This window comes from Gopherus evgoodei, unplaced genomic scaffold (genome assembly GCF_007399415.2).
Source record: "Gopherus evgoodei ecotype Sinaloan lineage unplaced genomic scaffold, rGopEvg1_v1.p scaffold_178_arrow_ctg1, whole genome shotgun sequence".
Taxonomy (NCBI): Eukaryota; Metazoa; Chordata; order Testudines; family Testudinidae; genus Gopherus; species Gopherus evgoodei.
The window spans coordinates 14,694-40,121 of NW_022059841.1; the positions used below are offsets into that span (position 1 = coordinate 14,694).

The 25,428-nt window shown below is 44.9% G+C and overlaps 1 protein-coding gene and 1 non-coding gene across 2 annotated transcripts; one reads left to right on the forward strand and one right to left on the reverse strand.

Moving 5' to 3' along the window:
* Window positions 1–4,907: 4,907 nt before the first annotated feature.
* Window positions 4,908–15,339, forward strand: LOC115640031 (zinc finger protein 3-like). Its single transcript, XM_030542905.1, has 5 exons — window positions 4,908–4,941; window positions 13,054–13,170; window positions 13,578–13,874; window positions 13,929–14,192; window positions 14,277–15,339. The coding sequence occupies exons 1-5, from the start codon at window positions 4,908–4,910 to the stop codon at window positions 14,489–14,491; spliced, it is 927 nt and encodes a 308-aa protein (XP_030398765.1). The 3' UTR covers window positions 14,492–15,339.
* Window positions 15,340–17,432: 2,093 nt separating this feature from the next.
* Window positions 17,433–17,504, reverse strand: TRNAC-GCA. Its single transcript has one exon. It is a non-coding gene; the product is annotated as a tRNA-Cys (tRNA).
* Between the last annotated feature and the right edge of the window lie 7,924 nt (window positions 17,505–25,428).

The window sequence follows — 25,428 nt, forward strand, 5'->3', positions numbered from 1 at the left end:
TTTATTTATAGCCTGAGCTTGCTAACTAAATATTTTTTTCAGTTATTTTGTTTTTTGTCCTTTTTTTTTTTTGGCTTTTTTTAACCTGCAAAGGAAACTTTTACTTTTTACTTATACACCTTTTTTCCAACAATGAACACCTACACATTGTTATTATACAGTATATTAGTTTTATTATTTAATATATGCCACACATACCCTTTTACTAAAACAACCTTATTACAGAACTTTGGAGCAACAAGCCAGGACAAGCACACCCACTTGGAGGAGTTCACTCTCTACAACCTCTAGTCCAATAGCTTCCCACCTTCCCCAGCCCTCTGGCTAGAAATCTGCGGTAGCCAGAAAGATCCCATATACAATGTGAGGAGTGGGTTAACTTTTCATGTCTTTGCTTCCAAAGACTGTTGGTATGCAAATTTTAACAACAATTTTTGCAATTAACAGTTTGACCAATGAAGTTTCTTTTTCTTACTTAGGGAAATGCATTAGACTTTAGTATATCACATTCTCCTGATTTATCCAAACCCTTTGTATTCCAAGTTGAACAAAACAAGTATTTGCATTTTAATTTAACCTTTTTATTTGATTTTAAACTAGACTATTCTATGAAATTATTAAACACAACAATTCCAGCCACAAGACAAAACACCACAAGACAGAACATAGAACACAAAACATAATTCCTATTGTGCCAGTAAATACATGGTATGTAGAATGCTGTTCAGCTGGCATTAGTTTTCTTTGATTATTTGAAAGACAAAAAAAAAACCAACCAGGGGTCTACCCCTTCTGGGCAGACAATTATTGCTTAAAATATACAAATACCCTTGTTGACTTCAGGCAAAACAGAGGAATTAACTTATATTTTCTTGTATTTGTTTCATAGGCAGCCCAGGTTTTTAATTACATGACACTGTATACATTCCTTAGCTAATTCAACTAAATTTTTCAGAGCCAAATTAAATGATTTCAATTTAATAATTTTTTGCCTGAATTTATTTTTAAACATTTTATAGACACCAATAACTTTTTTTTAGCATTTTTACAAAGTTTAATTGCTATTTTCTTCAGCAACTACAGAGTTAACTTTTTACTTTTTCTTAAATTACTTGCTTGTCTTTCAACAGCCACTTTTATTAACTTAACTTACCATTTCAAGTAAGTCCTGGGTATTTGAAATCCCCATGCTTACACTTACTGACTTTTTTCTTTCACTACACCCTCAAAGTTTTTCAACCTCTTTTCCAATTTCTCTGTCTGTTGTCTGCCCGCCTGGGCCCTATTCTGCTTTTTTTGCTGAACTGTTTCTTCCATGGGCACCAACTTGTTCCACTACCAGTTTAGCTCGGAGGGTGGGCTTTTTAACTACCCCCACCCCTCTTGGTCTCTTCCCTTAAACATTCTTACTTACAAGACTACCCCAGTCCTCCCTCGTGAGGTTTGTCACCTGGACAAAAACACATGGCCCATTGGGCAAAGACCATTTACTTAAGATATAATCCAAACCCCTTGAGAGGGTTTACCCAGAGACCCATACATCTGTCTGCTGACACTTAAACAGAAAAGAGAATTACACAGAGCAGAGGAACTTACAGTCTAAGCCAGACTTTCCCACTTCTATACACTGACCGCTACAGGGGAGGGGATAGAAGGATCTCAATTCGACCTCAGAACTTCCTCGCACGCATCGCTTCCACTTCGAGGAATTACAAACGAGAGGTTCAGTTTCGTCCACACTCCTAATGCCCAAATGAACAGAGCAGAAAAACAACAGTAACCGGTTAGAACAGAACCAGAACCAGATAGCGTTTTTTAATTCTATTAGGACTCACTTTTACTCATGCAGTTTTCAACATATAACACCAACAGTACCAAGCAAAGCAAAGATAAAATAACAAAGGTAAAACAAATAGATGGTGTAAATTTTTCAGGGCTGCCCCCTTCTTAATTACTTACCAAACTGTGACAAATTTTTGTTACCAGTCTATCCCTCGTGTCAGGTCATCAGACTGACACTACAGGATCTTTGGGAGAAGATAAAGAAAACACACCATATAACTGAATTTTAAGCTTCATTAATAAAATAATAAAACAACAACAGAGAGTGTTGGGAACGCTCCCACATCACTAAGGAAAACATTAATACCCCAAGCCCTAAGCCCCTTTCATGCTCACACATGTCTGTTCAGACTGGCCACTTCTGTGTATAATGTTCAGAGAAGGGGGAGAGGTGGACAGGAGATTATTCTGTATACAGCTTGTCCAGAATTTTCAACATGCTTCTGCTCTTTGGAGGGCTGTTCTCTTACACCCTGGAATTTCCTGCGGCATCTCTTTCAGAGATTCCAGTCCAGGTCGGCTGCCTGTGGCTTCTTCAGTGTCACCAAGCCACACCAGCTCTGGGGTCACAAAGGCAGATTGTTGGATTTTACTGGACAGTTAAGCTTTGCAAATGTAATTTCAGTTCTGTAATGTGTATTGCCTTTGGTTCGCCTCTGTCTATATTTTTTCCTTCACAGCCAGGTGGGGCCAAAAGCAGTTTTTCTTTGTACTTAGCATAGTCTGTGTTGATTTTTGACCTTGAACGCAGAGCAACTTTCTTTTTATCCCTGGGCCAAGCCAAATTTTAAATTAAGCCGTTCCTTTCCTCAATAGACAAATTGCTCACAGTGTCAGACTCTTTTTGGTGATTAAACACTCTTCTTCAATGTATGATTTTATTTAGACTGAAGGTACCTGCCAGTGGGCACTGTTTAGATGGATTTTCACAAGTGTAAATATTTCAATTTTCTAAATACCTGCAGGTTGTTGAACCATAATGTACATACATGTAATATGCAGGGGTACCCTTAGGGAGTGAGGTGGAAAGTTTAGACTGTTCCCCCACCCATTTTCCACGTACACACAGGGAGGGTACCCTGTCCATGCTAGCGGCTCATAACTAAGGATTTTTTCCTACAGGGTACTTACACAGGAGAGGCTAATGAGGATGGCCACGACCCTCCTACACCTCCCTTCAGCAAAGAGTGTTGGCTAGTCTCTGGGAGACGGCGCCGCTTACTCTGATTGCATCCAGTGAGATGATCAGACTGTCAGTAGCCCACACAGAAAGGAAAGGGGGAGGGAAGATGGGTACACACATCCCTAGACCCAGGTAGCTTCCTCACCTGACGATGCCAGGCCGAGTCAGCCCACCATGGGTCAGACCTCCTAAAGATCCACTAATTACCGGGCTTGCATTAGAGTAGTCCTGGTCATAAGCTTTTGCTTTACAGGGTACATTGGGCGTCTTCCGGTAACAGTCACTTACACTGGCCCCCAGTACCCTTCTTCATTTGATCTTGCTTTTTAGCTACAACAGGGAGAGAGTGCACTAGGACATAGGGTCTCTCCTTTCTAGACAGGTCACTCCTTTGTCCCTGCACTTTAACCTGCTTTTAAATCCTTGCACTCCACCAGACAGGGGGAAAAACAGGAGCTATGGTGGGGGATTTTTACAAGAGCTCTCCATACAAACAGCTTCAGAAGCTACCCGTTCGCTGACAAAATAGGAGTAATTGGAGGATCGTGTTATAATTAAGTGATCCTTCCTGTGGCCACCTTTTCTGGTCATCTAGTTGATATTGAGGCCAGTCTACTATACAGAAGTTTTTAGTTTGCTTTTAGTTAGTGGATCTGATTCAAACACTTTCCAATTTGCTAGAATGTATTTTAAGGGTGTACACCGTGCCCTGCCTGTACTCTGTCCCTGCCCCGTATCCTCGGGTGACACTGGGAATCCCGAGGTCCTAGCAGGCAAAAATCCAGACCACTGGACTGTTCCTACCTTATCCAAGGGACCGGTTTCTCATCGTCGCCCTTAACTGTTTCTCCACTACTCGAGCGTGTTGCATCGTTGTGCCCTCCGAGGTTAGTCGAACTGCGTCTCCGCCAAGGCCCCCGGTGAAGTCACCGGTGTGCACTGGGCGTCAGTCATCGCCGCGATCCATCAGCCGCCAAGAGGGGTCCAAGCAAGGCTGATTTTAGCCTCGAAACCCACCCAGGGACGCCAAAACTGTTGCAGGCACAGAGGGTGCCCGAGGCAAGCAACAGTGCTTCGTCGCTCAAGAGTGCGTAGCGCCAATAAACACACCAGGGTGGAGAAGCAAGCAAAGTTTATTTGAGATTTCAAAGTGGTGCAGAGAGGCTGACTCCTCAAATCAAGCACAGCTAAAACAAGCAGTCTGTTTCTTTATATTCCATGAGAACTTTTCTTGCTGACTAACAATCCCCCGTTTCCCCTCCCTCTTCTGTCCGGCTGCAGCATTCTCTTCTCACACGCTCCATTGTCTTCCCCTCCCTCTCCCCCTTTCTGCTGCAGAGACATGTATGCTGTATCTAAAAGCGGCCTTGAAACTTGCTTCAGTTTAGCTCCAGTATGTCACAGCAGGGAACTGGCTGTTACAATCAGAAAACTATCTGCTGACATTACATTTTACAGCTCTTAACATATTAGGTTACACTAGGTTACACAAAGTTTTTAACATGGAGGAACATTGGCTCATTGAGGCCTGAGCAGGAGGGCTTCATCGGCACTCGTGATCTTCCACCCTCCCGAGTTACCTAGGGTTATACCTAGTGACACCAAGAGGAGCAGAGGGAAATCTTCCCATAATTGACACCCTCCTTCCAGATGGTGTTGGGGTAACCTCTTGCACTGAGGTTACCTCTCCAGGGAGGGAACTCCAGTCATTAAGCAAATGCAGCTCTTAGTAATGGGAGATTTGATCATTAGAAACAAGGATCGCTGGGTTTGTGATGACCGGGAGAACCATATGGTGACTTGTCAGCCTGGTGCAAAGGTTGTTGATTTCTCGAGGCCTCTCGATAGATTTATTTATAGTGCTGGGGAGGACCTGGTGGTCATGGTACATGTAGACACCAATGATGTAAGGAACGGTAGGTGAGACATCCTGGACGCCAAATTTAGTCTGCTAGGAAGGAGACTGAAATCCAGGATCTCTATGGTGGCATTCTCAGAAATGCTTCCAGTTCCACACATAGGGCCAGGTACGCAAGCTGAGCTTCAGAGGCTCAATGCGGGGTTGAGATGATGGTGTGGAGAGGAGGAGTTTAGATTTATTAGTAACTGGGGAAACTTTGGGGATGGGGGAGCCTATATAGGAAGGATGGGCTCCACGTAAACCAGAGTGGAACCAGACTGCTGGCACTTAACATTAAAAAGGTTGCAGAGCAGTTTTTAAACTAAGAGATGGGGGAAAGTCAATGGCTGCAGAGGAGCTCGTGGATGGGACAGACTTGTCTTAGAGAAGAATCTAGTGATAGAGATTTTTCTAGGTTTAGTCAGGAAGAGAGGCTAGAAGAGGATAAATCAGGGGCCAGATCAGATGAGAAGCATTCACGCACAAAAGAATCAGATGCATCAGAAAAGGGCAGACAAATAAAGAGTGACAAGGTTTTTAAGTGCTTGTACACAAATGCTAGAGGTCTAAACAATAAAATGGGTGAATTAGAGAGTCTCGTGTTAAAAAAGGATATTGACATAATAGGCATCAGAGAAACCTGGTGGAGTGAGGACTATCAATGGGTCACAATCATTCCAGGTTACAAAATATATTGGAAGGACAGAGCAGGTCATACTCGGGGGGTGGGGAGGGGAATGGCACTGTATATTAAAGAAAATGTAAACTCGAATTAAAAACACTGAATGAAACAGCATGTTCCATAGAATCTCTATGGATAGTAATTCCATGCTCTAATAAGAATATAACAATAGGGATCTATTATCCACCACCTGTCAAAGACAGTGATAGTGAGGATGAAATATGAAGGGAGATTAGAGAGACTATCAAAATAAAGAACTCCATAATAGTGTGGGATTTCAGTTATCCCCAGATCAGGACAAAATGCAGAGACAAAATTTCAGGATATTTTAAATGACTGCTTCATGGAGCAGCTGGTAGAAAAACCCGCAAGGGGAGAAGCAGCTCTCGATTTAGTCCTGATCTGCTCCAAGAGCTAACTATAACAGGACCACTTGGAAATAGTGACCATAATGTAACAGCATTTTAACATTCCTGTGGTGGGAAGAACAGCTCAACACTGTGGCATTTAATTTCAGAAAGGGGAACTATGAAAAAATGAGGGGGTTAGTTAAACAGAAATTAAAAGGTACAATGACTAGAGTGAAATCCCTGCAAACTGCATGGACACTTTTCAAAGACACAATATTAGAGGCCCAACTTAAATGTATTCCCTCCAAATTAGAAAACACAGCAAAAGAACTAAAAAAGAGTCACTGTGGCTTAGCAACCATGTAAAAGAAGCAGTGAGAGATAAGGCCTCTTTTAAAAAATGGAAGTCAAATCCTAGTGAGGTATATAGAAGGGAGCATAAGCACTGCCAAATTAAGTGTAAAAATGTAATAAGAAAAGCCAAAGAGGAGTTTGAAGAAGGGGCTAGCCAAAAACTCAAAAGGTAATAACAAAATGTTTTCAAGTTCATCAAAAGCAAGAAGCCTGCTAAACAACCAGTGAGGCCACAGGATGATTGAGATGCAAAAGGAGCCCTTAAAGAGTATAAAGTCATTGCGAATAAACTAAATACATTCTTTGCTTCAGTCTTCATGGCTGAGGATGTTGGCGAGATTCCCAAACCTTTTTTGAGGACAAATCTGAGGAACTGCCACAGATTAAAGTGTCAGTAGAGGAGGTTTTTGGAACTAATTGATAAACTTAACTGTAACAAATCACCAGAACCAGATGGTATTTACCCAAGAGTTCTGAGGAACTCAAATGTGAAATTGGGGAACTATTAGCTATGGTTTGTAACCTGTCCTTTAAATTGGCTTCTGTATCCAATGACTGGAAGATTGCTAATGTAACACCAATATTTAAAAAGGGCTCTAGAGGCGATCCTGGCAGTTACAGACCGGTAAGTCTAACGTCTGTACCAGGCAAATTAGTTGACACAACAGTAAAGAATAAAATTGCCAGGAACATAGAAGAACAAAAATTGTTGAGCAAAAGTCAACATGGTTTCTGTAAAAGGGAAATCATGTCTTACTAATCTATTAGAGTTCTTTGAAGGGGTCAGCAAACATGTGGACAAGGGGATCTAGTGGACATAGTGTACTTAGATTATCAGAAAGCCTTTGATAAGGTCCCTCACCAAAAGCTCTTACATAAATTATGTGTTCATGGGATAAGAGGGAAGATCTTTTCATGGATTGAGAACTGGTTAAAAGACAGGGAACAAAGGGTAGGAATAAATGGTAAATTTTCAGAATGGAGAGGAGTAACTAGTGGTGTTCCCCAAGGGTCAGTCCTAGGACTGATCCTATTCAACTTATTCATAAATGAGCTGGAGAAAGGAGTAAACAGTGAGGTGGCAAAGTTTGCAGATGATACTTGTGACGATGCAGTTCTTGCAGGACCCAACTAAGAGTGCCAATTCAGGACCAATTGCTTAAAACAGGGCAGTTTCAGCCCAAGGCTGTTTTTTTTCCACCTCTAAGGCAAACCAAACCAGCCAGACAAAGAGGACTTTGGTTTCACCCCACTGGTTAACCACAAGTCACACAAGCAATTCCCTTAGACACTTCAGTCTTCCAGTATCACCAGCAATGCCACTCATCCTGGGGATGAATGGTTATGAAAACCAACACCCCAATAAAAGAAAAAGGTTCTCTCAATCCCAAAGAATCAAGCCCAAGACCCAGGTCAATATACACATCAGATCTTACCCACAAATCACACTATTGCCAATCCTTTAGAATCTAAAATCTAAAGGTTTATTCATAAAAGGAAAAAGATAGAGCTGAGAGCTAGAATTGGTTAAATGGAATCAATACATGCAGTAATGGCAAAGTTCTTAGTTCAAGCTGGTAGCAGTGATGGAATAAACTGCAGGTTCAAATCAAGTCTCTGGAGTACATCCCCTTCTGGGATGGGTCAGTCAGTCCTTTGTTCAGAGCTTCAGTTTGTAGCAAAGTTCCTCCAGAGGTAAGAAGCAGGATTGAAGACAAGATGGAGATGAGGCATCAGCCTTTTATAGGCTTTTCCAGGTATAAGAATGCTTCTTTGTTCTTACTGTGGAAAAATTACAGCAAAATGGAGTCTGGAGTCACATGGGCAAGTCCCTGTATACTTTTCTGAGTTACAAGGCGTATCTGCTTTCTCTCAATGGGTCAGTTGAATAGCTGATGGTCCTTAATGGGCCATCAAGCATGCTAGGCAGAGCAAGCACCAACTTGCCTGGGATGTCTTCCAGAAGCACAGCATAAGTTTGAAATACAGACAGTATAGAGCCAATACTCATAACGTCAACTACAAAATGATACATACATATAGACACCATAATTATAACCAGCAACTCATAACCTGGGTCTTGGACACCTTATATGACCCCCTTTACATAAGATTTGGTGCCACTACAGGACCTTGGTTGCAACCATGTTGTATATGGTTCCAGATTATTATCAATAACGTCACAGTACTAAACTGCTCAAGATAGTTAAGACCAAAGCAAACTGTGAAGAACTTCAAAAAGATCTCACAAAACTAAGTGACTGGGCAACAAAATGGCAAATGTGTATAAATGTAAAGTAATGCACATTGGAAAAAATAACCCCAACTATACATACAATATGATGGGGGCAAAAATTAGGGTAATCAGGAAAAAGATCTTTTTGTCATTGTAGATAGTTTTCTGAAGACATCCAGCAGTGTGCAGCGGAAGTCAAAAAAGCAAACAGGATGTTAGGAATTATTTAAAAAGGGATAGACAGTAATACAGAGAATATCTTATTGCCCTTATATAAATCAATGGAAATAACTAATTTAGACCTCATCATTTTATATGTATATTTGGGATTATGTTTTCCACTGGGCTGCACTATGGGTTATCCTGTCATTTAGTACTGCTGAGATCCTGCATTCAGTAATATCCCTGCCCTTCCTGTTCCCTTTCTCCACTGAACCCCACACTTATGTTTCCACCTTCCCCAGGACTCTCTCTTTGTCTCTGGACCCGTCTGTCAGCAAGAAGCAGTGCCAGGGAGACTTGCCCTCTGTCTAGAGATTTCGATTTCTGGGTCATGGATTTACTTTCAGAGTATTTTAGGAGACTCTTCGAAATTGAGTATCTGTGACATTAAGCACAGTACAATCTGAACTGTTGAACAGTTCTGTCCCCTCAGTTCCCCAAGCTGCTGTGCCTTTTCCACTGCTCTGCTGTGAGAGCAGCCACTCCTGGGCAGTTCACATGCAGTCTCCAGCATGTAACTCACTCCCAGCTACACAGTTTTAAGTGCTGCTAATCAGCAACTCCCGAATTACAGTACCTCACAGGAGAACCCCAGAAGATTCTCTGCTCGCAGACTTCCCCCAGAAATGTGCATCTTGCCCTGTCCAGCACACTCCTGAACAATGGGAGCTCATATGAAATCTGTTGTTTCATCAGTGGAAAATGCCATGCACCAGCCTTTTTATTCCAAATGCAGTTTCCAGCACACTTTAATCCAAACACACTGATTTGATTAAAAAAGGAAACAAAATTATTAACTACTGAAAAAAAAGATTTTCAGTGACTACAAGTAATGAGGCATAAAAGTCAGAATTGTTTACAAAAGAAATGGAAGAAAGAACACAAACTAATGTTTAACTTAACAAGCTAAAATAGGTTTAAATCAAATGTTTCTCTCACCATCTGGTGAGACAGGCTGGTTTTCCTTTCAGCCAGGTCTCCCCCTAAGCTGCCCCTGCCGCCCACATTCAGTTCTTCAGGAGTTGTCATGAGCAGAGGGAAAGGGGAGAGAGAGAGAGAGTCTCATGCATTTTCCTCACCTCTTTTTATAATTCAGTCCTTTGTACTAGAAACCACTTCAGTTCCCAGCCGAGTCATGGTGACAGGCTGTCATAGATACGAGCTTCAAGTGATCCTTGTGATGAAATGTAAATGTCTTCTTCACACCTTCCCCTTGGTGGAGAATGGCTATTTGACCAGCTGCTTGCCTTGCTGTCTCTGAGGAACTTAGGGTTAGGGTTAGGGTTGTTGCCGGCACAGGTAGTGCCCGAGGGCAAGCATCAGCGGTTTGTGGCCCGGAGTGCCTAGCGCCAATGAACACACCAGAGTGGAGAAGCAAACAAAGTTTATGTGATATGTCAAAGCCATGCTGGGAGACTTGGCACACCTCAGATCCAGCACACCTACACAAGCGTCTTTTCCCTTTTAATAAGTTTTTTTTCCTTCTCCCCCTCCTTTCCCTGTAGCAGTTACATTACGCAATCTTGGCTGCAGAAGCTCGTTAGTAATATTCCCTTCTGCAAGTTATCTTGTAGGCCTTATCACTACTGCTTTAGACTGGTTTGAGTTGCGCTGCAACTGAGAACTTACTGTTACACATTTAATTGCACAGCTGCTTGCTTTCTAGATTAAGTAGAATTCAACATGGAGGAGCTTTGGTTCACTGAGGACTAGAACAGGGGGGCTTCATCAACACTCGTGGCCTTCCCCCCAACTGAGTTACCTAGGGATATGCCTAGTGACACCAACAACTCCCTCCTATGAGAACACTCAACAAACTTTTGGCTGAGTTTTTTTATACTTTGAGGACAACAAAGCGATTAAGCTCTAGGGAGCTGAGGTCATTAATGAGGGAGTATAGCGGGATTTTCTGGGGAACAGGAGGTACAAATTCTATGTAGGAGTGCTTTACAGCAAACAAACAAAAGGAGAGTACGATACACAACACCACACCAGTGAGCAGGAGGCAAACAATGCCTCCCCTTAGTCCCCCCAGGTTGGGTAACCAGTCCCAGAGGGAATCAGAAATATTGGGTTCCCCTTTTTAGGCCTTCCACTGTTCAAAAGCCTGTTTGGCTGACAGGATGTGCTTGTTAATATCCTGTGCATTTTTTGGGACATAAGTACAGCATTTATCCCCCATGAGGGCACACACCCCGCCCTGTGAAGCCACACTTCCTTCCAGGAAGTATCCACGTATGTTTCCATGATCATAGATTAGATGGGATTTCTGATGCTTCTGTACGGGCAGTGGGCCAAATCTGGTAATTAAGATTACTTTGAATGGCCATCAGCTGGTCATTCAGGAAATTCCTAATTCCTAAACGTACTAGATCCCACTGCAATGCCTTTCCAGCCTCATATCAGAGGGATAGCCGTGTTAGTCTGGATCTGTAAAAGCAGCAAAGAATCCTGTGTCACCTTATAGACTAACAGACGTTTTGGAGCATGAGCTTTCGTGCATCTAAGGAATGGGTATTCACCCACGAAAGCTCATGCTCCAAAACGTCTGTTAGTCTATAAGGTGACACAGGATTCTTTGCTGCTTTTCCAGCCTTAATTATATTTAATACCTTCTTTTCTTGGTGTAGTACTATATTACATCTGTTATTTAACTATTTTCAGGTAGTTTTAAAAGGCATTAACATTAAGAGCATAGGAGGGGGTTACATTATTGGTTACTTTCCAGGACACAGGGCGCAACCTGTAGAATAAACCCCAACTGCTTCTCTACTACTCGAGGGCTTTGCATCATTATGCCCTCCGGGGTCAGTCGAACTGCATCTCTGCCGAGGCCCCTGGTGAAGTCACTGGGCATCGGTCGTCGCCGCGATCTGTTGACCACCAGGAGGGATCCGGGCAAGGCTAATTTTCAGCCTCGAGCCCACTGTTGGGTGCCAAGAACTGTTGCCTGCACAAAGTGCCCGAGGCCAAGCAACAGTGGGGGGGCGGGGTCCGTCGCCCGGTGTGCCGTGCCAATAAACACACCAGGGTGGAGAAGCAAAACACAAGTTTATTTGAGCTCAAATATGGTGCAAGGGAGAAATAACAATCTCAAATCCTGCACACCTGCACGTGGGGCACTAGTATTTATACCCCCTCTTGTATCTTTCTTTTTGTACTTTTCCATCATGTAAGCTACTTTCTCATGCATATGGCCTTGGCCATAACAGCTGTTTTTCATTTGTCTTATTTAGCATAAGCAATATCTAGTACTAACTGGTTTTGCTAACTATGGCCTTATTGCTTAGCAGTCAGCTCATAACACAGGTGGTTACAATCAGCACATTAATACAGAAGGATACAAAAGTTTAGACTTTTAACATGGAGGTACTTTTGTTCACACAGACCTCAAGCAAGAAGATTTTTACCTAGTGGCACCAACAAAATTGTATCCTACTACCCTAATTAACTTAAACCTAGCAAAATTAATTATACAGCAGACAAAAAGAATTAGAAAACCAGACTGATTAACATTGTAGAAGTGGTGGCCATAAGGATAAAACAATACAAAAATGAGGTTTTCACAACCACAAGCATTGAGAAGTGATTTCTTGCCAAACAGGCTGCTTTCAAACTAAGTTTTCTTTAACCATCTTAAGATCTGTTTCTTTATCTGGTAGTGATGGGCACTACTCGGACAGGATCATCTTCCTAACAGCCCAATAGCACCTTCTTTCAGTGTGACTGGCTTGGGATGTGAGGATGTGACCCTTTGCTTCTCAGCTTATGGCTGCCCCTCCTGCTTAGCCAAAGGCCTTAGCATAAGAACAATGCCTCAGACTGTCACAGTAAGAGAAGGCCCTTACAAATACAAACAGTGATTTTGATTCTTTGTTTTCATACTCCTGTAAGTAGCTCAGTGATAAAATACACCTAAGTTCTTAAACTATAGGCTTTACAGGCAGGCCTGAATATCTCTATTCTAACAGTGGGTTCTATCCCTTCCCCCATTCTGTGTTTGTCTTGTGTATTTAGACTGTAAATTCTTCAGGGCATGGGCCATCTACTATTCTGTGTTTGTACTTTACCTAGCACAATGGGGACCCACTGTTAGTTGCTCCTTAGCACTAATGTAATGAATATGATTTAAAATCATAATAACTCTCCTGCCACTTTGAGCCAAGGAAACTGGCCTTGGGATGTTACTGCTTAACAACGAGCTCAGGGTTAAAACTATGGACTATTCTTTGTGACAAGTATCCCACAAATTCCACTGACCTCCATTGTTTTCTTTGCCTGCAGTAGGGTTTCCAGTTTGCAAACCTGACGTGATCTCACAGCTGGAACGAGGGGAAGAGCCGTGGGTCCTAGACCTCCAGGACTCTGAGAAAGGAGTGCTTCCAAGAGCTGTCTGCACAGGTGAGGACTTGGTTAAACCAACTCAACAACTGTGTGGGAATGCAGGAAACATTTGGGATGCCCTACAAAGACCCTGTGAGCTCTCCATGTTCAGGATTGTTCCCTGCAGATGTGGAATCATAATGGCAGATGTGACTCATGGCTTCCCTTCTATTCTTACTGACAACTGGCAGCAGGGCGCTCCCCGATCTCATTTTCTCCTGAGTGTTCTTTTGAGATGCAGACCAAAACTGATGCCTTCCTCATTCCTCTGGGGAAGATTTTGGGGAAAATCAGCTCCTCATAGGTTTGATCTCTCCCACACATATTTTGGATGGTTCATCCTTTTTCCATTCCTCTCTCTGAGATTTTCTTTCTTTCCTGTGCAGGTAGTGACCTGTGTCTGGATTCTCTCTGTCTCCCATCAGGAGATGGGATGGTGAGTCAGAATGAGAAGAAACCCAATCAGGAAGATGCTGAGCAAGGAGAACCACATGGAACTTTATTAGGAAGATCCAAAGGGAATGTTTCTGGGAGTTGTGCACTCCCAGAGAAAACAAAAGCCTGTGAGACTCTGCACAGGCCAGAGGGAAACTTTAGTAGCCTCTCAGACCTTTTAACAAGCAACAGAATCAACTTGGAAGAGACACGCTACACATGCCATGAATTTGGGAAAAGCTTCAATCAGAGCTCTACCCTTGTCAGACATCAGAGAATCCACACAGGTGAGAAACCTTATGAATGCTCTGAGTGTGGGAAATGCTTCAGTTGGAGCTCAAACCTTATCACACACCAGAGAACCCACACAGGAGAGACACCTTATACATGCTCTGAGTGTGGGAAAAGCTTCATTCACCACTCTGCCCTTATCACACTTCGGAAAATCCACACGGGAGAGACGCCCTACACATGTGCTGAATGCAGGACAATCTTTAGTCAGCGCTCACACCTTATCACACATCAGAGAATCCACAGAGGAGAGAAGCCCTACACATGCGCTGAGTGTGGAAAAAGCTATAGTCGGAGCTCAAACCTTATCATACATCAGAAAATCCACACAGGAGAGAAGCCCTACACATGCGCTGAGTGTGGGAAAAGCTGTAGTCAGCGCTCAAACCTTATCACACATCAGAGAATCCACACAGGAGAGAAGCCCTACACATGCTCGGAGTGCGGGAAAAGCTTTAATCAGAGCTCTGCCCTTATGAAACATCGGAGAATCCACACGAGAGAGATGCCCTACACGTGCTCTGAGTGTGGGAAAAGGTTCAGTCATTGCTCAAGGCTTACTAGACATCAGAAAATCCACATGAGAGAGAATTCTAATAAATCCCCTGACTAGGGTTGACCAAAACAATTTTTTTAAAAAAATCATATTTGCTAATTCACACATAGTGATTTGAATCATCTTCATCGTGGTCTCTCAGCTCCATCACATCAGTAGCGTTCTTCTGCCTTTTGCAGCTCATCCTTCCTTGGGGTCCGTCCTATGATCTTTTCTATCAACTCCTTTCCTTTTGAGTCATAGCAGTTTGTGTCCCTCCAGCCAGGAATGTTCATCAGTTCCAGGTTAGGGAGAGAGGTTTGATCCCAACAAGCTACACTGAGGCAAAAACTACCTGTGCCTTCCATCCATTAGGACTGTACATGGTGTTGGCTGCTCAAGTTAGTCATCTTGGTGTAAAAAGTTGTAGTTCAGATGCAGCCCAGGTGCAGTGGTTGGCATTAGCTTTCCCCTTGACCTGACCTAAACTCCATCACTGTTCCTAGTCTAAACTAACCCTGAGAATCACAGTTATCCTGTTCCCCCATTTCAAAGCCATTGTTAGACATCGAGTTCTCCCTTGGGGAACAAATTGTTTAATTCCCAGTTGCTCTGATGTTGCTTCAGGTTGTGCTGGAGAGCAGATATTTTTATTATCATTCTCGGCATTTAAAATATATTGAACTATAACAAAGAGCAGGAACAGGGCAGGGATAGGGAAAAATGTCATTTCATCCATTTTAACAACAGACGCAGTTAGGGTAAGTCAGAGGGATTCCCTTATTCCCCATCACTATCCTTCAATCCATGCTAGAATCTAGGAATCCTTTTCCTTTCCTCAGTTGTGGGATGGGAGACTTCCAAAAGTGCTCCCTGTGCTATAGCACATGTTTAAGCTCAGAGAATAAACCCCAAATATCCCCTGAGTTTTGCTTTTTGAATTCTGTATTTCCGATTACTTCAAGCCTGGGCATTGTGATTATTTACCAGTTTCTCTAGCACTGTTCCTACCACTGTTTCTGTAACATAGTTTGTTTTTTATGGGACAGAGTTGTTATTCCTTTGCCTAACTTGAACCTGGCAGGCCAGGGTGTCTGTTTTCTCTGGCCCCTCCCCACAGACAAATCTGACAGGGTTGAACTTGCCTGGAGCAAACAAAAAGCTCCACTAGTCACACACACAAAGCAGATAGACACACACAAGAAGCAGAAGAAACTGAATTATTTGAGCTATCAACATTTCCACTCTCCCACAGCATGTTAGTTCTGAAGCTTGTTTTAATTTGTTTATTTTCTTGGAACCAGAACTGGGGAAAGAGAATACTGGAGTCAGTGGAATTACAGCAGGAAGGGATAAGTCTCATGATTCGTCACTAACCAAAGGCTTTGTAAACAGAGCGATAATTATCAGAGGAGTAGTCATGTTAGTCTGGATCTGTAAAAGCAGCAAAGAATCCTGTGGCACATTATAGACTAACAGACGTTTTGGAGCATGAGCTTTCGTGGGTATTCACCCATGAAAGCTCATGCTCCAAAACGTCTGTTAGTCTATAAAGAGCGATAATGTTACTGAATGGTCTGGCTAACCCTGCAGTTAGAAACAATCAGCTCTATGGGTGGTAAATTGACAAAGGCTCTGCTGCTGATCATGAAATAGCAGCTGTTGAAAGGTAATGTGCTTCTATTTCAATGCCTCTGGAAGTACAGAAAACAATGACCTGTGTTAAAAGAAAGTTGCCATTTCTTAGAACCCCAATTTCTATTGTGTGTTTACAGGAAGGTTTGAATGTGTAGCAGGTAGTTTGGTGAAGCTTAGCTATTGTATGTGTGTAACAGGCTCCTGCCCACCTCCACCAGAGGTTTCAGTCACATACTGTGGCAACTTACCGAATGTCACAGAAATTAGTCCATTCCTCCCCACATTCAGTCTCTGACCGGAATGTTAGAATGAGGCAGAGAACTGGGAAAGTATCACAGTAGGAATACATTAAAAAGTGGGATTAATCAGAGTTGGGGTGCAGACAGAGCCTATTCTACAGCTGGTGAAGTGACAGGGACACACTTCCACTAGTGCTGGCTCTGAAATAACAGCAGAAGCAGATCAAAGAGAATGAGCTTCTGTGGGAGCTATTGGCAGCAGCCCTGTCAGTGCATCACTCACCTGGCAGGTGTTACACAAAACACAGCACTTCCCATCTGGAAGAGAAATACTTCCTCCCACTGCCACCACTTCATTATATTGTCCATGGGGCTGTTTGTCCTGCAGTACTTTGATCTCTTTGGGTGGTCTATGGTGATTCATAAAAGAGCTATTAGGGGAGCAGGAGTCATCCCAATGGAAATCTCTTCACTTCTTTCTCAGTGTTACTTTCTTAGCCCTGGCTTTGGAGATGACCTTCACCTTACCCTGTCTTGATTTTAGGTAGGATTTTGATCACCTTCTGGGGCGTGGCAATTTAGAACATTTGAAGGCTTTTCTCTGCCCTTTCGTTCCCCGCTGCAGTCAGTACATTCTAGACATGGGCATTGTGACCTTCCTGAGGATCTTGACAGCTTTAGCCAGCTTCTTGGGGGCTATTTTCCTGATCATAGCCACTGTCATCTTCTCATGCCTTGTCCTGGGGGCCCAGCTGCTGGTTAAATGGGAAGGAGCCAAAGTGCTGGTGACTTTGTCCTGCACCAAGTTGCCTTTGCTCGTCAGACTCCTGAACCCCAACTGGACGTGGCTCTTGTTCTTCTGCACAGCACAGCCCTGGAGAAGAGGGATCTGCAAATGTACATTCCTATGATCCCTTTGTTTAATGAATGAAAACATAAACTAGACACTTAGAGGATTGGAACTGATTTCAGCTGATGGACAGTTTTGCTAGGTTTTTGTGCATTTGGACAGCGAAATGTTCAGTGTTTACCTTCATTTCAAGCAGCCCTGCACAGTGGAGCTCCTGAACATAGTGGAGAATGGAAATCAGTATCTTTTCCCTTTTTTTCAAAAATAAAAATAAGAAAATAAGAGGCTTATTAGAGGGCACTTGAATTTGAAGCAAGGACCACTTGATCTGCAGTCAAACACTCTACCACTGAGCTATACCCCCGTGAGAGCAGATACTTTCCTCATTGTAGCTGAAGCACATCAATGATTCCAATAGCATGGGCAGGTTCTCTCTGGGGCACAGAGATTTTTCGGGAAGTTGGTGGTGCCTTTCTTTCCTCACCACAGAGTAAACTCAGCTTTTTATTCCATGGTACATGTTTTATGGACTAACAGCAGCAGCTTGAAGAAAGAGGAGAGTGAATATCTCACTGTCAGAGCTGAAGATAGCCATGTCCCCTCTATCTGACTGTTGCCATTGCAGGAGAGAAGGTTTCAATGGAATTGAATGCCCTGGCTCAGACTAGAGACACAGAAAGGTTTTGCTGTTCATTGAACAGCAAAGGAAAATGTGTCTGTATGTGAACCTGAGGAGGGACATGAAATGCCCACAGGATGGCACAATGCCTTAAGCTAAGGCAGGAGGGTGAAGGAATGGGGCTGAGGAATGACTGAAGTGGATTCACCTGGGATTGAAATGACATTTGTTTGTGTCGGGTAGTGAGAAATGTGACATGAATTCAGATGCAGGGTTGAGGCTTCTTTAGCTCCTTGTAGAGCTTGAACTTGAATTCCCAGAAGGGAGAAAGGGAAAGTCTGGGCTGCCGTTAGTCCCTGCCTGGAGCAGTGTATAAAAAAGGCTCCAGAGAGGCAGCTGGCAATTATAGGCCACTAAGGCTAACTTCAGTACCAGGCACATTGGGTGAAATTGTAGAGCCCAATTCTTAGACACATAGCTAAAGAGTATTTGTTGGATGTAGCGGGGTGGTTACTCTCTCCTGCCCTACGGGGGTTGAAACAGCCCAGGAGAGGGCTGTGGCTGGGGCAAGAAGCCTGGGATGACTGAGGAAAGTAGGCTCAGCTGTGGCCATGCCCCAATCAGGTCCAACTGGCCCCTATAAGAGGCTGTAAGCCAGAAGCCCAGTCAGTCTCCCTTTGCTTGTAATGAGAGAAGGGCCTAGCTGCAGGGACCTAAGCAAGACATCTAGCTTGGGAGCAGGGCTGGGGAAGGGCCAGAGGAGCTTGGAGCTCTGGCCTGAAAAGCCCCAGGCTGCAGGCCTGACTATAGGCTGAATAGGTGCAAGGTTGCAATGGGGCAGCCCATGGGGAAGCAGAGGTGGCAGGTCCAAACCCCTTTGCCTGTGATGAGTGGCTCATACTGCAGTCTTGCCCAGTGAATGGGGGCTAGATGAAGACTGGGCAGTAGCCAAGACTGAGGTGAAGTGGGGAGAGTGGGTGGGGGTTCCCCCTGGAGGGGGAGACCCAGAACTGTGGGGGTACTGCCAGGGGGTACTGCCAGGGTAAAAGGGGCACTGGGGTCCTGTGAGGGACAGAGGGCCAGCTGCGGTAAGGCAGATCACCGGCCTGCAGAGGGTGCTCTGATGGCTGGAGAGCTAATTCCCAAGACGACCAGCAGGAGGTGCCGCCAGGTGAGTCTGCCCCCGCTTACATTGGGGAAGAATGAACATGGTTTTTGTAAAGGAAAATTGTGCCTCACGAATCTACTATAATTCTTTGGGAGAGTCAACAAGCATGTGGATAAAGGTGAGCCCATGGATATAGTTGTCATAAACGGATAAGTAAGAGTTAATAAAACAGAAATACTTCATATCTCTTTTACCTGTAAAGGGTTAACAAGATCTGTGAGCCTGGCTGTCACCTGACCAGAGGACCAGTTGGGACAGGATACTTTCAAATCTTGAGGGAGGGAAGTTTTTGTGTGTGCTGTTAAAATTTGGTTGTTCACTCTGGGGGCTCAGAGGAACTAGATGTGCAACCAGGTTTCTCTCCAATCTCTCCGATACAGGCTCTTATAAGTTCGGAATAGTGAGTACTAGGTAGATAAAGTGAGTTAGGCTTATGTTTGTTTTCTTTATTTGCAAATGTGTATTTGGCTGGGAGGAGTTCAAATGTGTATTTGGCTGAAAGGAGTTCAAATTGGTATTTTGCTGAAAAGATTTTAATTTGTACTTGTATACTTAGGTTGGGAGGGTATTCCCAGTATCTATAGCTGAAAGACCCTGTACCTGTTCCATTTTAAATTTACAAAAATAATTTTTACTCTTTTTCTCTCTTTAATTAAAAGTTTTTCTTGTTTAAGAACCTGATTGTTTTTTTATTCTAGTGAGACCCCAGAGGACTGGGTCTGGATTCACCAGGGACTTGGTGAGGAGAAAGGAGGGAAGGGGGAGAGAGAGGTTAATTTATCTATGTGTTAGGTTTAATTTCTCTCTCAGGGAGCGACTGGGAGGGGGAAAGAGAAGGAGGAGGGAAGGTGAATTTTCCTCTCTGTTTTGTGATTCAAGGAGTTTGAATCACAGTGGTCTTCCAGAGTAACCCAGAGAGGGGAAGCCTGGGAGAGGCAACGGTGGGGGAAAGGGTTTACTTTCCTTGTGTTAAGATCCAGAGGATCTGGGTCTTGGGGTTCCCCGGGCAAGGTTTTGGGGGGACCAGAGTGTATCAGACACTGGAACTCCTGGTTGGTGGCAGTGCTACAAGTACTAAGCTGGTAATTGAGCTTAGAGGAGTTCATGCTGGTACCCCATCTTTTGGACGCTAAGGTTCAGAGTGGGGAATTATACCATGACAATAGTATACTTCAATTTTCAGAAAACCTTTGACAAAGTCTCTCCCCAAAGGCTCTGAAGCAAGATGAGGTAAGATGGAACGTCCCCCCCTGGGACAGGTAACTGGTTCAGAGGCAAGAAAGAAAGGGTCTGATTTTTCAGAATGGAGAGAGGTAAATAGTGGTGTTCCTCCGGGCTCTGTACTGGGACCGGCACTGTTCAACAGACTCCTAAGTGATCTGGAAAAAGGGGTAAACAGTGAGGTGGCAACATTTGCAGATGATACAAACCAACTCAAGTTAGTTACGTCCGAAAGAGAGTGCAAAGTGTGACAAAGGGATCTCACCAAAGTGAGTGACTGGGCAGCAAAAAGGCAGATGAAATTCAATGTGGATAAATGCAAAGTAATGCACATGGGAAAACATGATTCCAATTCTACATCTAAACTGATGGGGTCTAAATTAGCTCTTCAAGTTAAGAAAGAGATCTTGGAGTCACTGTGAACAGTTCTCTGAAAACATCTACTCAATGTGCATCGGCAGTCAAAAAAGCGAACAAAATGTTGGGAAGTCATTAGGAAAGGGATGAATACCAAGACACAAATATAACATTGCCTGTCTATAAATCCATGGTGTGCCCACATCTTGAATACTGGAGCTGATCCCCCCTCCCAAAGATATTGGAATTGGGAAAGGTACAGAAAAGGGAAACCAAAATGATTAGGTGTCTTGAACAGCTTCCATGTGAGATGAGATTAATAAGACTGAGGGGAGTTTTCAGCTTGGAAAAGAGTTGACTAAGGCGGGGCTAGGATAGAGGTCTATAAAACGATGGGTTTGGAGAAAGTAAATAAGGACCTATCAGAGGGGTAGCTATGTTAGTCTGGATCTGTAAGGAAGTGCTATTTACTCCTCATAACATAAGAACTAGGGGTCACCCGATTAAATGAATTGGCAACAGGTTTAAAACAAACCAAAGGAAGTATTTCTTCACCCAAGACACAGTCTTATAGACTCTAGGACTGGAAGGGACCTCGAGAGGTCATCGAGTCCAGTCCCCTGCCCTCATGGCAGGACCAAATACTGTCTAGACCATCCCTAATAGACATTTATCTAACCTACTCTTAAATATCTCCAGAGATGGAGATTCCACAACTTCCCTAGGCAATCTATTCCAGTGTTTAACTACCCTGACAGTTAGGAACTTTTTCCTAATGTCCAACCTAAATCTCCCTTGCTGCAGTTTAAGCCCATTGCTTCTTGTTCTATCATTGGAGGCTAAGGTGAACAAGTTTTCTCCCTCCTCCTGATGACACCCTTTTAGATACCTGAAAACCTGGGGAAACTCTATCAGAGAATGTTGTGAGGATCAAGACTAAAAGAAGGTCCACCAAAGAACTAGATAAGTTGATGGAGGATGGGTTCATCATTGGCTGTTAGCCAGGACGGGCAGGGATACAAAACCATGCTCTTGAACTGTCCCTAGCCTCTGTTTGCCGGAAGCTGGGAATGGGCAACAGGAGATGGATCACTTGATGATTCCCTTGCGGGCACCTGGCATTGGCCACTGTGGGAGGATAGGATTCTAGGGTGGCTGGACCATTGGTCTGATCCAGTATGGCTGTTCTTATGACCAATAGAGGGCAGTCCCCACCAGCAATATTTATATTTGGTGCACTGAAAGGGCTAACTTTCCAAAGCTGATCAAAATGATCAGTGAAAGAGTTTTGGAGAAAACACTAAACAGAGCAATGTGAATGAAAATTGGGAGATATTGTTTGAGGACTTGTTAGATGGGCCATAAGCCATATTGCATAATTAGCTGAACTTGCAATGGCCCTTTCACTCAACTCCCTGACATTTCTCCATCTGCAGATGTGGTAACTGTCTGGATCTAGATTTTAAATCAGTTACAACACATCAGGTTCACACTGAAGCCTGGGTTCAGAAACCCTCACTCCTCATGGGGCCTCAGAGGTTGAGCTCAAGCCCCTATGTCTGCAATGTAATTTTATAGTCTTGCACCCCAAGCCCCATAAGCCTGAGTCAGCTAGTCGGGCTTTGAGACAGGTGCCCTGGGTGTTTTAATCACAGTGTAGACATAACATTAGCCTACATCTCCAGTGCAATGAAACACCACAACTGGCCTGTGTTGGATTAATCAGGGTCATGCGGCTTGGGCTGTAAAGTTGCAGTGTCCGTGTCTCGGCTCAGGCTCAGTCCCCTGCTCTAGGAGCCCAGAAGGTTGGGAGGGAGTTTAGCAAGTGGAAATGGTAAAACCGCAGTGAAGTATTACCCTGGACTCATGGCATTCCTCCATTGGTCTGTCTGCTTTGGGGCAGGGGCAGAAACACATCCTGCTGCATTCGTTATTTCAAAGGACGGTTTAGGATTTTCATTCTCACGGTGCACAAAATGAGACTCAACTCTCGGTATAAGTGAAACAAGCTGCCCACAGATTCTGGCAAGCACAATGAGCATTTGGTGTGAGAGCTCATATCTGTCCCTGTCCTAGAGGGAGGGGGTTGTCTGTGAGGGGACTGGACCACTGACCTATCAGCTCCTAACTCCCAAACTTTCAGTAACTCTATCCTCAGTGCCTGTGAGTATAATTAAACCATAAGAAAAACCACACTAGGCTAGACCGAAGGTCCATCTAGCTCTGAATCTTCTCTTCTGACAGTAGCCAACACCAGGTGCCCCAAAAGCAACTCAGGAAGGTACCAGTAGAACTTGAACCTCGGATCTCCTGTATAAAAATAGTGGTTTTAGCCAGCTAAGCCTGGTGCCTACAGTTGCTGAAGGGCTCATGTCTGCACACACCTGACTCTGCCAACCTCCATCTGAGCCTGACAAGCTTTGTTTGTGTTTGGATTCAGTAAAGCAGAGTAGCAGGTGAAGTTTTACTCCCAAGGTTCTTTGGACAGGTCTACAGTACGAAATTAGATCGGTGTAACTACATTACTCAGGGGTGTAAAAAACTTATCTCCCCAGGCAATGCGGTTATATCAACCTAATCCCAGTGCAGATAGCGCTGTGTCAACAGGAGGGCTTCTCCCATCAACATAGCTTGGGGAGGGGCTTGGTTAGTGAAGACCCAGAGAATAGGTGGCCCATGACTCTTGCATTTGGGGAGGCTGGGTGTTAGCACTGGAAGCTCCCTAGAAGTGGAGGTCCCATTGGGGCCCAGATCATGACAATGCCCCCCCCACTTTTCTCCTCTGAGGCCCCACCTGTGCTCCCCCCTTGCTCCTGTTTGGCTCTTCACCCCCACTCTTCCTCTTTGGCTGAGGACTGCTGGTCCACCTTTCACTCGCTCCTCTCCTCCCACAAGGCCTTCCTGCCTTCTACATGTGCCTCTCCACTCTCTACCACAAGGTCTGACCCATCCCTGCAACCCACCCTGCCTACCACCCACACCTCTCTGCCCCTTCCCTGAGACCCACCCTGCCAACCACTCACACCTCTCTGCCCCTCTCCTGAGACCCACCCTGCCCATCGCTCACACCTCTCTGCCCCTCTCCTGAGACCCATCCTGCCCATCGCTCACACCTCTCTGCCCCTCTCCTGACCCGCCCTGCTCACTGCTCACACCTCTCTGCCCCTCCCCTGAGATCTGCCCTGCCAACCACCCACACCTCTCTGCCCCTCCCCTGAGACCCGCCCTGCCAACCACCCACACCTCTCTGCCCCTCCCCTGAGACCTGCCCTGCCCACCGCTCACACCTCTCTGCCCCTCTCCTGAGACCCACCCTGCCCACCGCTCACACCTCTCTGCCCCTCCCCTGAGACCTGCCCTGCCAACCACCCACACCTCTCTGCCCCTCCCCTGAGACCCGCCCTGCCAACCACCCACACCTCTCTGCCCCTCCCCTGAGACCCACCCTGCCCACCGCTCACACCTCTCTGCCCCTCCCCTGAGACCCACCCTGCCAACCACCCACACCTCTCTGCCCCTCCCCTGAGACCCACCCTGCCCACCGCTCACACCTCTCTGCCCCTCCCCTGAGACCTGCCCTGCCAACCACCCACACCTCTCTGCCCCTCCCCTGAGACCTGCCCTGCCAACCACCCACACCTCTCTGCCCCTCCCCTGAGACCCACCCTGCCCACCGCTCACACCTCTCTGCCCCTCCCCTGAGACCCACCCTGCCAACCACCCACACCTCTCTGCCCCTCCCCTGAGACCTGCCCTGCCCACCACTTTCTTAGGTCATCTGTTGTTATTCCATGAAACATCAAGAATGGAATAAAAAGATGAGTTTACTCCAGGGTGAGGAAAGAAAAGAGCCACCAACCCTCTGGCATTGCTGCTTTAGTTAAAGTGTTTTAACTAAACAGCTATTGAATGTCCTCCCTATGCCCCTTGTGTCCCCAGAGCACATCCATGCTAGCAGTTCTTGGATGGCAACAGAGAGCAGTGCACTGTGGGTAACTATCCCACCGTGCAACTGGCTGCAGGTGCTTTGGGAAGGGTTTGCAATGCCTCACGGGCTGGTACAGCATCACATGATGCAGGTTTCTCTATCCCATTGTTCCATGGGATCTTATTAGATGACCAGCTGCTTTTCAACTGCAGTGTGCGTGGCGGGGTAAAGACTGTTTGTGTGGGGGGAGAGACACTGTGTGTGTTGGAGAAGAGTGAGTGTGTTGAGCTACGCAGGAGCAAATCATTATTATCCCTGCTTGAAAGAGGGAGAAGCTAAGGCTGAGAAAGGAGAATTGACTTGTCTGAGATCACACAGCCAGTCAGTGGCAGAGTTGGGAATAGGACCCAAGAGCCCTAATTTTCAAACTAACCATCAGATCTTGAATTTCAGACATTGAATGACCTGAATCAAGTGCTCTCAGATGAGCTCCAGACCAACAACAGTGACAGTAATTATTCAGCAAGTATTTGAGGAGAACTGCAATGTTAGAGAGAATCATGAACAGCTCAGAAACAATTAATGCAGAGAAGCAGCAAAATTCATCAAACATAGAACTGGTTCTGACTTATTTCCTTGGTCTTATTATGCTCCATCTCTTTATTGCAGGGAAGACCTGCTCCTCCTGCCAGGCTAAGCCCACAGGGAGATTTTTCAGCCTCCCCAGTAATAAAGTCTCTGAACAAAATGCTAGAAAGGAGCAGAAGCAAAGGGGCTGGGCAGGCTCCATAGGGACACTGGCTCCTCCCTTCCCCTCCTGTTCGGCCATGTCCTGTTTCTGGCAGAGATCAGCAACCCCCTCTCCAGCGCAGAAGCAGCTATGTCGGCAGGCTCCCCCAACCAGCACCTACTAACCACCACCCACATTGGGGGACTGATACAGGACAGCAAATTCCCACATACTTAAGGACAAATTGCTGCAGATAAAATGAGCA